The 16,607-nt window shown below is 43.1% G+C and overlaps 1 protein-coding gene across 2 annotated transcripts in view; it reads left to right on the forward strand.

Moving 5' to 3' along the window:
* The window catches only part of MAGI3 (membrane associated guanylate kinase, WW and PDZ domain containing 3), a 59,932-nt gene that overhangs the window by 39,772 nt on the left and 3,553 nt on the right, over positions 1-16,607 (forward strand). Inside the window, exons 7-21 of one of the 2 annotated variants that reach the window (XM_051638787.1) lie at positions 1,579-1,636; positions 1,975-2,069; positions 2,600-2,788; positions 3,482-4,090; positions 5,111-5,142; positions 6,714-6,867; positions 7,454-7,545; positions 8,163-8,355; positions 9,482-9,664; positions 10,112-10,297; positions 13,029-13,131; positions 13,236-13,362; positions 13,847-13,990; positions 14,882-15,020; positions 16,454-16,543. In XM_051638787.1, the coding sequence (XP_051494747.1) occupies positions 1,579-1,636; positions 1,975-2,069; positions 2,600-2,788; positions 3,482-4,090; positions 5,111-5,142; positions 6,714-6,867; positions 7,454-7,545; positions 8,163-8,355; positions 9,482-9,664; positions 10,112-10,297; positions 13,029-13,131; positions 13,236-13,362; positions 13,847-13,990; positions 14,882-15,020; positions 16,454-16,503 (2,354 nt within the window). In that variant the 3' untranslated portion in view covers positions 16,504-16,543. The remainder of the gene's footprint in view (positions 1-1,578; positions 1,637-1,974; positions 2,070-2,599; positions 2,789-3,481; positions 4,091-5,110; positions 5,143-6,713; positions 6,868-7,453; positions 7,546-8,162; positions 8,356-9,481; positions 9,665-10,111; positions 10,298-13,028; positions 13,132-13,235; positions 13,363-13,846; positions 13,991-14,881; positions 15,021-16,453; positions 16,544-16,607) is intronic. The other variant, XM_051638786.1, reaches the window with a different exon arrangement.

A 16,607-nucleotide genomic window follows, 5' to 3' on the forward strand; every position in this document is an offset into this window, starting at 1 on the left:
GAGGAAAAGGTCCATGAGTGTTAGAATATGGGAGTGATGAAGAAGGTGCAGCATAAAACCCATTGCCAATGGTACTTATTGTCTGTGACATGATATAATGTTTGAAAGCATAAGGAGAGGGAACAATCTGACTCAAACTTTTCATGCTGTTACTTCAGTACTTAGAGGTGAGGTTCATGATTGGCCTGCAGGTAATTCCTGCAACCATTTCCTACGTAGTCCAATTTAGTCAGCTAGAGAAGAGTACCAAATAGCTCTGTCTTTGGCAGACGCCTGACACGTTAAAAAGCTGAGGCAGGCTCAGAATAGCCTGTTGCCTTCCTGAATTGCACAGCCTAACAATCTTGAATTCATCATGAAGCCAGCTGGGCAGTGGACACATACTGCTGCTTATTAAACATATGTGCAGCTCACCACAGGATAAAAATGGCACTTTTAACAGAGATGCAGGATATCCAAATGAACAACATTTAAATGAATAGACCCACTTGGTCTTTTGTCAAACCCTGTGGAGTAATGCTGGTATTAATAATCGGTAACATGCTGTCATATGCTGAGAAAATGCCTGTTACCATCAAACTTAGGGCAGCCTCAAACAGGATTACACAGCAATTTTATCCTTCAAATGTCTAGCTACCTGACTGTATCCATTATTCAAATATTTATATTTCCATGGTCAAGAGAACTAGAACAGTAAAGCTAGAATAATTGGACCTCTGTGTTAACAGCTTATCAGCTTCAGTCAGCAATGATCTGCTGCTGGGCACCATTTTACCAGGTTGTGAATTTGCCATAAAAAGGAGCTTTTCACATGTAGCTATCAGTACCCTTTTCAAACAGGTAATGTTTTGTTTTAGACCCTGCTGTTGGGATGTGCAAGCCCAAGCAATGTCCAGCCTGCTGCAGCTGTGGCAGCTTGGAGCCGCGTTCGTTGTCCTGACAGTCTATGCTGGATGCCAGAACAGGGGCCAGCTGGGCCTGGGGTGTCTCACTGTATTGTCAACAGCAGGGTGAAACAGCCTACCATGGTGGGGATTCTCTCTTATTCCTCACGTGTGGCTGTTACTGTTCTGGCTGAAGACTTCTTGGGTTGACTGAAAACTGAAATGTCAGAATGCAGTTGTCTTGGGGGCAGAAGCAGTGTGACCGTGTTCATGTTGGATAATTTAAAAAGTCAACAACTATCAAATCACATTCATAATTTATAACTTATAATTAGATTAATTTTAAATAATGTATTTTTCTTCCCCTTTATAGGTTCTTCTTCTCTAAATAGGTTAGTTTGTATCTTGTCTTTAAGTTTATTCTATGTTTGAAGTGGTGTGATTTTGTTGAATACAAGTCTTCTCATCTAGTGAAACAGAGTGAGGGTTACAGGGCTTCAGATTCCTGGGAACAGGCTGATATCCTTTCATCAGAAGGACCAGCCTCAAACAAATGAAGGGAAGAAAAAAGGACCTGTATTTTCCTCGTTTTTTTCATGAGTCTGTAATCTGTCCTCTCATTCCTTCATAAGAGCTCTGAGATTTGCTGATTGTTTTCCACTGTAATGGAGAATTTTGTTCTTTTTGATTGCAGAACTTCCTTATGGGTGGGAAAAAATAGAAGATCCTCAATATGGAACATATTATGTTGAGTAAGTGCTAATTATTAATTTGACATAGTTATACATTGAACAGAAAATAATGAAGAAACTTTTGATAAGCAGTACGTCTAGGCTGTAATGCAATGCAAGTGTTAAACATACCCAGCAGAAGCAGTTCTAGGGGCAGTGCACGTGTGGTGCACACTGCTGAAGCTTTCAGAAAATGCTTTCAGTGTTGATTATGATAGTCCATTGTTCATTCCTCCAGAGCAATAATCTGAAATACTAAAATATAGTATTTGTAGATGTATCTTTTGTGGTTGTCTTCTCTGTAAAATAGGCAGAATGCTTTCTTCTGAAATCCTGATCTACCTTTTGTATGTCTACAGTCATATTAACCAGAAAACTCAGTTTGAAAACCCGGTATTGGAAGCCAAAAGAAAAAAACAGCTAGCACAGACTGATGTTGGCCCTACAAAAGCAGGTATCACTGCATATTGTGTTGTTTGTCACTGATATCTTTACCTGCAAGTGTGCATCATGTCAACCAATTTTGGAATTCACCGAGGCATTAACCTTTTCGTGTTGCTGGCCATTGTGGTGTTGCCCTCCTAGATCTGTACAGCTTTTTGAATTATGTTTTTAATGTTAAAAGTAACTGCTTTAAAATCATGTTGATCATTCTGAAGCTGATTTTCATAAGCAGCTTTTTAATATATGGAGCTTTTTAATATATTGGAAACTACAGGTGGGAGCTTTAGTTTCAGTTCTCTTGTAATCTGTACTAATCTGTACCACCATATTGAGAAAACTTCACTTTCCTATTCACTGAACTCCCCCGTGAAATGAGTTTAGCAGCATCTTGTTTGCTTTACTTCATGTCAGTGGGCAGAGGTTAACCCCTGTCAGCCAGACAAATCATTAACCTTTTATGACACCTTAAAAACCAAACAAAAAACTTACCAAACTAGCCCTGGTTTCTGATCTTCATGTCTTTGTTCCATAATTTAAAAGGACCAGAGAAGTCTGTCTTCACTAGAGATCCATCCCAGCTGACAGGAGCACTGATACGGACATCACTGAAAAAAAGTTCGATGGGATTTGGCTTCACAATCATTGGAGGGGACAGACCCGATGAGTTTCTGCAGGTGAAGAATGTGTTAAAAGAGGGACCTGCAGCCCAGGATGGGAGAATTGCACCAGGTAAAGTGTTGTTTCTCTAAGCTGCCATTTCCTGTGCTGCTTTTAGACAATGCAGCTGCTGAGACACAGGAGGTTGGAGGACTGGACACCTCACTAAATGAAACAGTTCTTGTATTTGTGAAAGATCTTGTATAAAGTTTCATGATCAAAATGATGTGAATTATTCAAGAAGTGTTCAGGACCTGAAGCCTGCTTCTGCTTCCTTTTAAAAGTACATGCTTAGCCACGTGTGGCAAAAGTGAGAGGGTTTGGAGTGTGTGTGTGCAATCCTAGCTTAAGTTCAGCCAGTCCTAAAATAAACATAGGACCACCCCCAATCCGATTTATTCTGGATTGAGTTTAGGATGCTATACAGTATGAATTAAAGTAGAAGACATCTGCCTGCAGCAGTGTGCGTGCACTGCTTCATCTCCTGTGGCTGTACAGTATCATTTTTTAAATCTGCTGCAGATTAAACTTTATATATTTAGCACACTCTTCTGCGATGAAACAGAATCAATGCAAAGAGGAAATCCTTTATGCCTTTTGGCAACAGATAGCCAAGAGGTAATAACCCAGCCAGCACTCATTGTTAGTTTTGAAGACTTCTCAGTGATTTCCTCCAGGTGGGATTTTGTTCTGAGGCTCAGACCACAGGTCAGGTGTGGGTGGTTTAGTTTGGTTTTGACGCTGTTGAACTTTCTTTTGTAACAGGTGATGTCATTGTAGACATAAATGGAAGCTGTGTCCTTGGCCATACCCATGCAGATGTTGTCCAGATGTTTCAGCTAGTTCCTGTCAATCAGTATGTGAACATGACTTTGTGTCGTGGTTATCCTCTTCCTGATGACAATGAAGACCCTGTGGTAGATATAGTGACAGCTACACCTGTTATCAACGGACCGCCCATGACCAAGGGAGATGTTTGTGTGAGCAGCCAGGATTTAATTGCAGGAACAGTCGTGCTGGACCAGAGTGGAAAAATGGCCCCAATGTTGGTCAATGGCCGTTTGAACGGCCCTTCCGTGGATACTGCTGAGCAGAGGATCTCTCTTGCATCTTCAGGAGGCTCTCAGCCAGAGCTGGTCACCATTCCTCTAGTCAAAGGTCCTAAAGGCTTTGGGTTTGCCATTGCAGACAGTCCTACAGGACAGAAGGTGAAAATGATTTTGGACAGCCAGTGGTGCCAAGGCCTTCAGAAAGGGGATGTGATCAAGGAGATTTGCCATCAGAACGTGCAGAGCTTGACACATCTGCAGGTGGTGGAGGTACTGAAGCAGTTTCCAGTAGGAGCAGAGGTGCCACTGCTTATCTTAAGAGGAGGTACATATGTAGATTTGCAGTTGTCATAAATGGTTATATGCTTTTTTAAAAGACCCTGTTTAGTGTGAGATCTAAATCATGTCTGCTCCTGACAGTCTAGTAGCAGCTTATGTCTCTGAGCCATTATGTTCTCAGTTTAATTTATACCCCTGAGTATTTGGGGTGGGAACATGTTGCTAGGGTTTGGGGGGTTTTTTTTCAAAAATTTTCTAATGGTATGTTTATGCACTGTCTCTTTCAAGTATCAAGGAAGTGCTAAAGCAAAATTGCAGTTTCTGGCATAACAAAAGAGTATGATGGACAGAGTGTTGTCAGGGTTTCAAGTGTGTTCTAGTAACTTTCACTGTAATGGACAGGGGATTACAGGAGACAAGAAGAACCATCAGCAGGGAGGGAGACCTGATCACTGGAGATGCCAGAAAAAATTCTCATTTTCATGTCTGCATATTTACATCTCTTCACTGACTGTCAGTCACAGCCCAGAATGTGGCTTCTCCCCAGAAGCTGACTGGTAGATAGTGTGTGATCTCCAGAAGGAGATGGACAAACTCTGAAGTGACACATGGCTGCCTAGTGTCCCTTGAAGTTTTTCTTGTAACCTTGAGAGTGTCACTTCAAAGAGCCATCGACGTTTTCAAAAATCTTCAGGTCTTTTTCTGTATAAATGCTACAGTTCCGTTAATCAGCCAAGGAAATGATGAGGTTTCTTTGGTGGCAAGTAAAATTCCTCCAGACAAATTCAGTCTCTGTGTCCAAGGCGCTGATGTGTGATTTGGTTGAGCAGTGTTTAGCAAAAAGAGAAATAGGTGCTTTTCATTGTTGTACAACTGGCAATTCTAATTTGAGACTTCTCTGAAGTGATTTTTTTGGTCAACTGAACATTCACATTACCATTTAAAGGATGAGTGAATGAGCAGTTACTATTTTCAACCCAGGAGGAGCTGATAATATTGCATTAATGCTGTTTAAACTTTTGGTGACCTAGTATTGAAATTGCTTTCTTCATTGTATTTTTTTAAGGTCCACCCTCACCTACTAAAACTGCCAAAGGGGTGAGTATTAGTGATGTATTTAAATTTGTTTCTGATAGAGAATATGCAGGGGGGGTTGGTTGCAAAACAGACTCATCAGTATGGTCTACTTAATACAAAAGATGACCTTTGAGTTTTTGAGTTGTTTAATGGAGGTGATGGATGTCTCTGTTCTTACTCCTTAAGAATCAAGAATGAAGCAAAGATCTTGAAAGGTGATGGGTGTAATATTGTTGATTTGTCATTATTTTAAATGTCATTGCCATTTCAGTTCTATCAGTATTTCCTTTTTTAACACTATACCTCCAATTGCTCTCTCTGTGCACATTTGGCCTGCCTTTGTCATCTCATCTCTGGGTTTTAGTCCCTGTGATAATATGCAAGATGATTTAGTAAAACCTTGTCTACTTAGCTGGCATGGATTCATTGTCATAAGTAACTTCTGTCACAATGCTGATTAAAAGGGAAACAAAATACATTTTTGTTTTGTTTTTTTTCATTTCTGATTACCTGCATTAAAGTCAAATGGGATTTCTAAGGGAAGTTTATGATACATCTGTATTTCTCAATACTCAGGGAATTAATGGGCTCTCTTCTTAAGAGAGTACTCTCTTCTTAAAATGCTTGCTTATCTTTGAACCCATATTTTCAGGAAGTCTCTATATAGTGGTACATTTCTAGTTTGATAGTCATTATTCTTGGAAGTTCAATCCATTGGTGTATCTTTAATATATATTAGCTCAGTAAAGTACCCTTGGACTTAGTAAAATACTCTCTGATTTGCTAATGCTGATAGTAACACATATTTTTGTCATGAGCTCTTCTGTTATGAGTTAACATAGTTGGTGAACAGAGCTGTTTCTTCAAAAATGTTTCTTCTACAGAACAAATAGCTTGTTTTATGAAAACCCCATTACCAGGATGTAGTTGTAGCTTCTCTTTCTGTCTTTGTCTTGTAGTGTGAGTGTTGAAGTCACATCCCAGCAGTGGGATAGTGTGGGCACACAGGTTCAGTGCACTTGAAGCAGACTGTGCTCAGCAGGATTTGCAGACTCAGTTTCTTGCAGTTTCGCAGCTGCTCACACAAATAATCAGCACACAGATCTGTGCAGGCTGAGGAGGCAAACCCTGCCAGCACAGCCCTGTGTCCGTGCGCTCTGCATCCGTGATAAAATGCTGTGGACTCAGGGATGAGTGTTCAGCACGTGTGCAGCAGCAGCTTCCATGGAACACTGGATGCTCAGTGGCATTAAGCACCATGGCAAAATAATTCAGTTTAAAAAGGGCAAATTCTTGTGTTTGTAAACATGCAAGAGTTGTCATCCTGCTAAATCGCTTGGGGGTTTTTCTCCCACTCTTGGTAAAAGGGCACATCTAAGTCTATTCTGCTTGTGCTTCTCTCTAACATGGACAGATGCAGGCAGACCTCCATGTTCCAGTTTTCCAGGTTGGAATTTAGCCCAGAATAAATGTTTTGAGTTACTTTAGTGCAGAGTGGATGCATGATGTTTGTTGTCTTTGCGTGCACATGTACACAAGTTCAGCTGTGCTCTTGATCTAATGTGGGTTTCATGGGGTGGGGTCTGTTTCAGAAGGACAAGCAGGACAGCTCAGGTAGTTTGGAAGCTGTTGGAGATCCCATCCCACAGCCAATGCCATTCCCACCCGCTGCTGTACGACCAGGCTCTCCTAAACTAGATCCTTCAGAAGTCTACCTGAAGTCTAAGACTATGTATGAGGACAAACGTGAGTATATCAACTTCAACTTGCAAATGGTCCATAATGAAGGATTTGTTTCTGTGTTGTAGAGTGCTAAAATTACTGTGAATTTCATACTGAGTTTGTTAATCTCCTGTAGATAAAACTTTCCAAGATGTGTAATTCGTACAATAATCAGAAAACTGTGCAAATCCTCTAAAAAAGTATACAATATGCTTCGGCCATATTTACAATAAAACTGTTAATGACAGAAATGGTCTCAAGGATGGTCTGGTTCTGAGGGACACTGGGGTAGACTTGACCATTTCAGAGTTTATAGGAGGTAGTAGCTCTGAGGTGTTTCACAGACCAGATTTTGTCCTGGTCCACCATACAAATGGAGCTGTGATGTCTCCTTTGGCATTAGTCAATCCATCCTTTCATTTTTTGGCTGTTTCTTAGAATTTTTTTTTCCCATTTAGGAAAGGGAATGTCAGTAAAGATTTGACTGATTTATTTACTGTATTTCTGGTTAATGTGTTCTGTTGCTAAGAGTCAGAAAGTACCACAAAGCATAATCTTTCAGTAATCAAAGATAACTCCTTACATGTTTTGAAATACTGCTTTGTCTTAGCTCCAAACACAAGAGATTTGGATGTTTTCCTACGAAAACAAGAGTCAGGCTTTGGTTTCCGGGTGCTTGGAGGGGATGGACCAGATCAGCCTGTAAGTGAAACAATTTACAGTTTCCTACATGTTATCTTACAGTATTGCTGTTAGAATGACTCCTGCTCTGCCACCCTCATTTCCCTCTCATGCTAGACAGTTTAGTGCTGGCAAAATTGGTTACTTCAGTAACTGCCTTTTAAAGATTCAGAGTTGATTCAGATTGCCTTTTTTCCTCTTTATGGCTGACTTTAATCTGCATTAGAAGTGGAATAAGTTACAGGCTTTCATTTCAACGATGTCTAGGAAATCATACATATACAATAGATGTGATAAGTACACAGTGTATACTTAGGTCAAATTGGGCTTTTAAACAAACTGACAAATATGCTCAGGAGATAGTGATGCTTCCAGGAGTCATGGAAATAAGAATTAAAAATCCCCCAAAACTTTGTGTATTTACTGAACGTGTTGAGCCCCCAAATTGTATCCACTGGGTCAGCTTGTGCAAAGTACACTTGCTGGCTTGTTTCTGCTACAATTGGACAGTCAGATTGTCTTAAAAAGTATCTTCCTAAAAGCCCCCACCTGCCTGGGTTCACCTGGATTGCAACCATCACATGTTCTGGTGGGTCTATGTTCTGCCATTCCAAACCCTGGCTCTGCTCTGCTGGCAGATCTACATCGGAGCCATCATCCCGCTGGGAGCAGCGGAAAGAGACGGCCGGCTCCGGGCTGCGGATGAGCTGATGTGCATCGACGGGGTCCCTGTCAAGGGGAAGTCACACAAGCAAGTGCTGGACTTGATGACCAGCGCTGCACGGAATGGGCAGGTGCTGCTCACGGTCCGGAGGAAGATCTTCTTTGGTGGTACGTGTCTGCCTGTCCAGAGGGGGAACTGCAGGGCACAGATCTGGCTAAAGGAAGATTTTATGTTTTTGTAATGAAATCAACCAGAGCTGCTTTGAAACTTAGCAATTATTGCACAGCTGTAACTCTGAGAAACTGAAGAAAAGCAGAATGTAATAGGCTGGTGATTTGGTACGTGCTAGTTTGCACTGCTCACTCAGGTGAGGCTCTGGAAATGAAGAGAGCAGGGGTGTTTTCTTCAAACCTTTTTGCAGGTGGTAGTTAGAGCAGCCACTGCAAACAGTAATAACGCAGCCTCTTTTCTGTACTACATGCTGTATTCTCGAGTCTTTTGGCATCCATGTGTAGCAAGAATAAGTGTGTTCAAACCAGAGATGATTCAGGACGGTGTCTTGTGATTCTGCAGTTTAAGATAAGGGTCCAGCTGGGCAGTGTTTAGATGTTTGTCTTTGACTCAGTGATGCTGATCATCTGAATGACAGGGCTGGGTGAGGGTCAGGAGTACTGATAAGGGTCCCCTGTTGCTACCAGTATTGCTTTTCTGTTGCATTATTCAAGTAAAAGGAAAAAATATTTTCAAGATCAATTCTCAATTTCTTTTAAGATGCATTCTGGTAGACAGACTGGTTCAGAACCTAATTTTTTTAGGTTTTCTGAGAAAGCCTGGCTTCAGTCTTCAAGCTGCCTTTTAGAAACATTCCCATTGTTCCAAGCAAACAGTTGTTCCTCACTTAATACAGCAATAGCTGTAGTTTGTAGCTGGATCTTTGCCATAGATCTTGTACTTGTAGCATGCAGAAAAGCCATCTTGTTTTTTTCAACAATAAAAAGGCATCAGATCACTGTGACAGAGCCTGTGTGCACATTGCCCAGGCTGCTGGGGTGTGCAGCAGCTCTCCCTGCACGGCTGCACTCCCGTGTAGGACTGGGCCTGGAAATGCTTTAGCCTGCATCTGATCTCTGGTTGGACCCAGTCATGTTGTTGATGAACTGGCCCTTACTTTCCCAGGCAGACAGTGTTTCCTCATGCTGGCACTGATACTGAGATGTACAGTTTTGCTGTAGTTGCTTGGTAAAACAGCAGTATTCTTCTTTCCTTATTTGTTGTTTGTCTGTTTCCTGCAAGGGGAAAAGCAAGCGGAGGAGGAGGAGTCGCAGCCTGTCTTGGCACAGAATGGCTCTCCCCGCCTGAATCGGGTGGAGTTTGCACACCAGTCCCCAGAGGTCTATGATGTCCGTCTGCAGCGGAAGGAGAATGAAGGATTTGGCTTTGTCATCCTCACCTCAAAGAACAAACCTCCTCCTGGGGGTACGTGCCTTGTCCCTGCCCGGCCCTCGCACCAGACCTGCTGCTGCTGAGTGGGGCGGCGAGATCCTGCCCTGCTGTGCTGCTGGTACCTGCACAGCTCTTCTGGGGCAGCTTTCACTCACTATGTCACAGCTCCCTCAAGACAGCTGCAGAGCACTCCTGGGACACATGGTCTCGCTCACCCCTTTGCAGGGGTGACCCATTTTCTCCCCATGTTTTACTTTAGGCACAACACCTGCATGTGACAGGGCTGTGCTGCCAGGGGCTGGCGTTCCTGTTGGCTTTGCCAGGTGGAGCATTCTGCATTACTCTCGGGTTTTTCTTGTCCTAGTCACTCTGCCCCTTAGAGCAGGAGCAGGCTCTGGGGTGACCATGGCTCTTCTGGGTCTGCGTGATGCCTGTCAGATATCAGGATTAATCGTGCTGTTCCTGCTCTTGATTTCCCAGTGATCCCTCACAAGATTGGGCGGGTTATAGACGGGAGCCCAGCTGACCAGTGCGGGAGGCTGAAGGTGGGTGACCGCATCTCGGCGGTGAACGGGCAGTCCATCGTGGAGCTCTCCCACGACAGCATCGTGCAGCTCATCAAGGACGCAGGCAACCTGGTGACTCTGACTGTCGTGGCTGAGGAGGGTAAGTAGGGAGCGTGGCCCTGCAGGTGTGCGGGTCCTGCCACACACCCAAAGTCTGATGTTTTTCCTTCCTGCTGCACTGAAATGCTCAAATTGCCTAATGCTGCTTCCCTGGATACAACAGAAACTCCCCGTAGTTCTGTCTGCCAAAACCACCCATTGAAAAATGGTCACAGCCCACCAGGAAAACCTTGCTCAGGGTTTTCCTGCAGAGCCTCCCAGGCTGCCTGCAAATTCTTCACACACAACTGCTCTGTCATCTAAACAGCAAAGTGAGTATTTGTGACTGCAAAGTCCCATCTGTAGAGACTGTTTTTAATGGAGGCTCCCATGCAGCACTGCATTCAATATGGAATTGTTACACAGTTCACTATAAATATGTAAACTCCGATAATTTGAAAAGCCATTTTCCAGCCCCGCTCACCACTGCGTTTTTCTTGATTGCTGCTTGTGCATTTAATTAAACTTGTTATCATCATTTTACCAGAAAGTTGGCTTTATCACCTTTTAAATAATAAATACCTAAACCCAGCATGTGAATAAAGCCAAGATGATTCTCTAATTTCACATTCATTGCAGATATTTGACATGCTATCTCAGCCTGCAATACGGAGTTACAAAGACTTAATTTTCCTTTTTGTTAATGTTTGAAGCAGAGAGACTTCTACACATGGTTATTTTTCTATTAAGATTTTCTTTTTTATACAATTAATTCATTCCAGTTTGAAGGGGCACACCTCAAAGCAGTTGCCCAGGGCAATGTTTGTAATGCAACTGAAGTCTTGAGTTGGTTGCATTAGATCTGTCTCTCGGGGGCTCTTAATCAGCTTTATTTTCACAATAAGCTTTTGGAAAATAGCATTTTTGTCCCTTATTTATGCATGACCTTACCTGGACTCTGTGTGAGAGCTTTTCCCACTTCCTTGATTACATATTTGGAGGCAAAATGTAGAAACAAAACAAGAACCTGAGGAGAATCAACAAAGAGTGGGGGGGAAAAAAAAAGTCAATAGCAGGTGATAAAACTAGACTGAGGAGACAAGTGAGCAAAAAAGTGTGGCTTCGTGGAGCTGGAGTTGGCCTGTTTCAGATGTAAATAATTTTGTGACAATGAAAGAGAAGGAAGCAGAACCTGTTCCACTGAAGTGGAAATACATCACCACTGTAAAATTCTCCTTAATTTAGCTGGAGAAGTGCAGTTTAGCTCCCAGCATAACCCTCTGTGCAGCAGGAAGCCAGGGTCAGGGCTCCAGGGAGGGTTCACGAGGCAGTGGTTAACACCCAGGAGGGTGCAGGGGGCAGCTCCAAAGGAGAAAACTGCCTGTTTTGCCAGAAGCTGTTCAGCATCACAAAGGATAGACCCTGGCAGGGCTGGCTGTTCCCAGTGCTGTTCTCTAAGACTGGCAACAAAAACACCCTCAAACCCCTTCCCACTGCCCCCAGCTGTCACTGACCTGTGATCCTCCTTTTCATCTGAATAAATGAATCCCACTTCATGCCAGAAGATGTTCTTTAACATTTTTCACAAAAGCAGGAGCCTGTCAGCTTTTGTCATGTATTAGCTGGAAACACAAGGGAGCAGGCTGAAAAGAGGACTGGAGAATCTGTACAAACAGATGGCGTCTTTCTTGCCTGTGCTTCTAAATTAAAACTCTGAGTATAAACCAGGAGGAAAAGTTGACATTTTGTCTCTAGAGGAAAACCTCTTTGAGGCATGTCACAGTAATAGCACCAAGCATCCCTGTGCAGGGCTTGGAGGTCTCCTGTACCTGAGAAATTCAGTCTAACAAGATGCATTATGTTTTCCTTCCCTTAAGATGCTAGAGCACTTTGTGTATTTTATTTGTTTGTTCTTAAATGTTTGTTCTTAAGCACATTTCAGTAACACGATGCACCTAGCAGAGGACTGGGACTTCTCTACTTTTGGTGCTTTTTCTTTAACCCTGTATAAGGAAAAGGAGTTTATTAGTTTATAGGTCAGCACATAAGTTCATCTTGGGCTACTGCTTGCCCAGGGGCACTGGATTTGTTGTAAAGTGCACAACTGCTGTGTTACGTGCTGAAGGAGAATAATCTTAAGCTATTTTAAAATACTTTTACATTCTTATTGATAACTTGTGAATTAACTAGTGTCTCCGGTGTGATTGTGGGACCGGTTCATAACCTTCCCTGTAGATGTTTGGTAGCAAACCCTCTGTTGTGCTTAAATGCATTGGTAGTTTCCCACCATCAGTAGGGTCTTCACCTCTGAAGCTTCATTGCTACTGCAGATCCTCATTCTCCTCTTACCTTTTAACAAGACATATGTTCTCAAATGAACTTTATTGGTAATTTTTTACAACATTTAATTATATTTAATATCTGAACAAACTTCATGGATCCTACTAGCCTGGATCCCTTCTGGTCTTTATCAGCTTGCAGACAGTCTAAAACCCTTCTGGTGTGATTAAAACTCTGTTGTTTTCTGAGGAAAAGCAGCATAGATAAGAGTAAAATTCCTAGGAATTTATTCCATGGAAGCAATGAACAGCACTTGGCTTCCTGGCTTATGGCATTAGGCCTTGGAAAATCCGCTTCCCCAGGTGACTGTGGGAACTCTGCTTGACCTGTGACGTGGCAGCAGCAACCTGAGGGACAGCAGAGACTGCACTGATGGTCACTGCAGGCCTCCTGGTGCTGGGATTGTATTTGGAAAGTTCTCTCTGACTGTCAGTTTTGTTTGAATTTATCAGAACACCGTGGTCCTCCGTCAGGAACAAACTCGGCCAGGCAAAGCCCGGCTCCGCAGCACCGACCGCTGGGATCGGCACAGCCCAACCCCGCGGGCACAGACAGGTACGGGGGGCCTGGGGGCTCGGCCAGAGGAGCTAGAGCAGATGGAAAAGCTTGACCAGAGAGATTGTTAAAGGTAACATCTGTGTCCTTCTGCCTCTCTGCAGGGGAGCCATGGAAGGGGAAGCTGGAAAAGACATTTCAAATCCTTACCGGCTTTCCTGGCCCGAGCACAAGCACGTGGCGCAGCCCGAGGCTGGCATGGCTGCCGTCCCTGGGGGCCGTCCCTGCCAGGTACAGGGAACCCCGGGGGTGGAGGTGGGCACAGTGGGCACAGGGACACCACAGGGGCATGGCCACAGGACTTCAAGAGCAGATGTCCTGGTCTGAACCAGGATAAGCCAATGAGACATTTCCAAGTCAGATACGAGTAGAAAAAATATGTATAAAGATGCACACTTTTGCTAATGTTCTAAATTCTATTATCTTCTTAGTACAGCTGAATACTCTTCATAATGACAAAAGAAACAGGTGCTTACAAAGGGGCTACTGCAAAACCCTTCAGCAAAACTTAAAGAAATTTCATGCATGTCTGAAACTTAGAAGAAAAAACTTTCTTGATTTTGACACTTAGAAAGAAACCATCACACCTGGTTGTACATGAGTTGTGTTGAGTTCCATTTAAATAACGCATTGCATTTCTCAAATTTTCCCAGAAAAATAAGTGTTTAAATCTGTCTGCAGGTCTTCACCTTTTTTTATCTGACTTCCCACACAGAATCCTGGCTGTTTCCCAGTAGAATTGGAAAGGGGCCCTCGAGGATTTGGATTTAGCCTTCGAGGAGGAAAGGAGTACAACATGGGTTTGTTCATCCTTCGACTTGCTGAAGATGGACCAGCTGTCAAAGATGGGAGAGTACATGTGAGTTTTTCTTCTCTAATCCACGTGCTGATCAGGTGTTACTGTCTGTGTGTACATTGTGCTGTTGCTGTTCAGTGCAGTGTTGGAAGATCCCAGCCTAAGTTTTTTTGAAGATTGTTTTATTAATTCTTACATTTATGTAAGAATTCACTTAATTCCAGCTTAAAAGCTGGAAAAGGGTGTCATTTAGAAACAGTGAAGGGGAATTTCTCACCCAGTTAATGGCAACTAGGCATGACAGGAGGTAAGTCCTGTCAGATGGGTGACCAGCCAGGGATCTCCTTTGGCAGAGACAATTTATTTAGCAAAGCCCAGACAGTCTCTTCAAACTGCTAACTTTATGCACCAGTGACATCCATTGGTTGATCCATGTATTGCCAAAGAGGTTTCATGACCCTTTTTGTGGGAGGTTTTTCCAACCATTTCCAGCATCCTGCAAAGCTCCTGTAAACTGTAATTACCTGCCCAAGACCTCTGTGAGTTGCTAGTTGGCCAGAGAGACCTTAGAACTGGTAACTGCACAGTGGTGATCTCTCCTACCTGCAGTAAGAGACCCTTTCCCTCCACACACCCTGCTCTGCAGTTCAGCTGCTGTGTCACTCCCCTGGTTAGTGTGGCTGCAGACAGACTGGTGTGGTTCAGCCATAAGCTCCCTCCATGTGATGATCCAGAATGAAAACACGCTCAAGCATGTGGCTGTGCCTGTCTCTTCACTTGTAAGTGAACAGACAATGTGTTTAATCAGGGATCCTTTCTGGAGCTGGCTGAGCAGACCATGCAGAGCTCTGAACCACCAGAGCCTCATGTTGTATTGTCTTGATTAGAGCCAGAGCCTCTGTTTTTTTATTTCCTAAATTAAAAACCAGTTTGTTATTGTTCCTTTCTTGTCAGGTTGGCGACCAAATTGTTGAAATTAATGGAGAACCCACCCAAGGAATCACTCACACACGAGCCATCGAGCTGATTCAGGCTGGAGGGAATAAAGTTTTGCTGCTGCTGAGACCAGGGACTGGCTTGATCCCAGATCACAGTATGTCACCTTGAGTGCTGTTCATTTGGAGGGTCAGGGCAATGGGGTTCACACTGACAAGGGAAACTTGGGTGCTTGGTCACTGAATAGTTGGCAGTTCCCTTTTTGACAGCTGTACAGGTGTTCATATTTATTTTAAAATATAATAAATATTTTTGGTAAAATTAACACAGGACAAGTACTTAGGAATATTGCACAGTGTAAAATTATTGCATACTTGTAATAAATTTCTCAGCTTTGTCCAAACTAACAAAATTTTGCTATACAAATGTGATAACTAACACTGCTGTTTAAATTGAAATTCTCTGCAATGCAGTACTCGGTTCAAAATGCCTATATTGTTAAGAATATTATTTCTATACAGATTTACTTCACTGTTTTTAGCCTTCTAAATGATGGAATTAACTTCAGAAAGCAGGGAGAGAGACAGCTCTGCTCTCAGAAAAGATTCTGTTTGTTTGAAGGTGTGAGTCCTGCATCTCCAACAGGAGAGCACAACTTTGTAGGCAAAGGGAGGGACAGAAACACAAATGCTTGTAGGAGCTCTGAGTTCAGGGACCAAGCACAGAACTGGTGAGTTTGACGCTGACTTAGGACATGCTCCAAAACTACAAATCAGAGACTTGTGTCTGTGGCAATATTTTTAAAGCAAAAATACACTTTGTCTCTGAGTACACTTTTTAGTCTTTGAACACTTGATGGTGACACTGAGATTCTGATGATAAATTTAAATTGTAGGGTCACTTTCTGATTAAGAGCTTTTCAACATGAGTGACCAACCGTGAGCTTGTCCCTCAGAGTTTGAACTACCAGATAGTTCATTGTGGTCAGTCATTTATAGGCAGCGTTAGGATCTACTCCAGGGATAACATCTGTTCAGAGCTTTCTCCCATTTCCCTCCTCCAGAGACTAGAAGAGACCCCTTAACATCTTACAGCTGCAGCCTGCACAGCACAGTTCTGCCAGGGCTGCTCTGGGCCACCTTGCTGGGTTCCTGGCTGCTGGGTTTGTCTCTACTCTGAATTACCTGTCACTAGGGGTGAAAATTAAATGTAGCCTTCCTGGTGTTCTGATGAGCTTCTGTTGAAGTCCCCTTTAAAATCAGCATTTACAAGGTAGGAGAGAAGGAGGCAGTGGGAGGGAGCTCCACCTCTCTCCTTAGGAACAGCCATTTAAGCTTGGGATTTTTTCAGCCGCGATAAATGGTGTTTATCTTGCACCATGAGGGCTCCACAATAGTTACCTGGAATCTTGGAAATCTCCTGAGTGGGGCCTGAGATGTGATGAAGCAACTTAGATCAGTGATGGTAGAGAGAGGAAGGGTTTTGTTGCCTCTTGTCTTGCTGTTAATCATACATTTCTGATTGAAATCTTGCTTGCTGTACCCTGTGATTTTGGTATGTAGTTCTGGGCTTTCTCTCTTCCTCCCTCAGGTTTGGCTCCTTCCAGTCTGTGTCCCTACGTGAAACCTGAGCAACATTAAGGGCTTTCAGTGCTTTTCTTGGTTTTTCCTTAAAGACTTGGTAAATCTGCATGTCTTGTGTTTCATTTCTTCCTGTTATTAAAGTGCAAAGCTACAAATAACCG

The sequence above is a fragment of the Apus apus genome, chromosome 23 (genome assembly GCF_020740795.1).
Source record: "Apus apus isolate bApuApu2 chromosome 23, bApuApu2.pri.cur, whole genome shotgun sequence".
NCBI classification, from domain to species: domain Eukaryota; kingdom Metazoa; phylum Chordata; class Aves; order Apodiformes; family Apodidae; genus Apus; species Apus apus.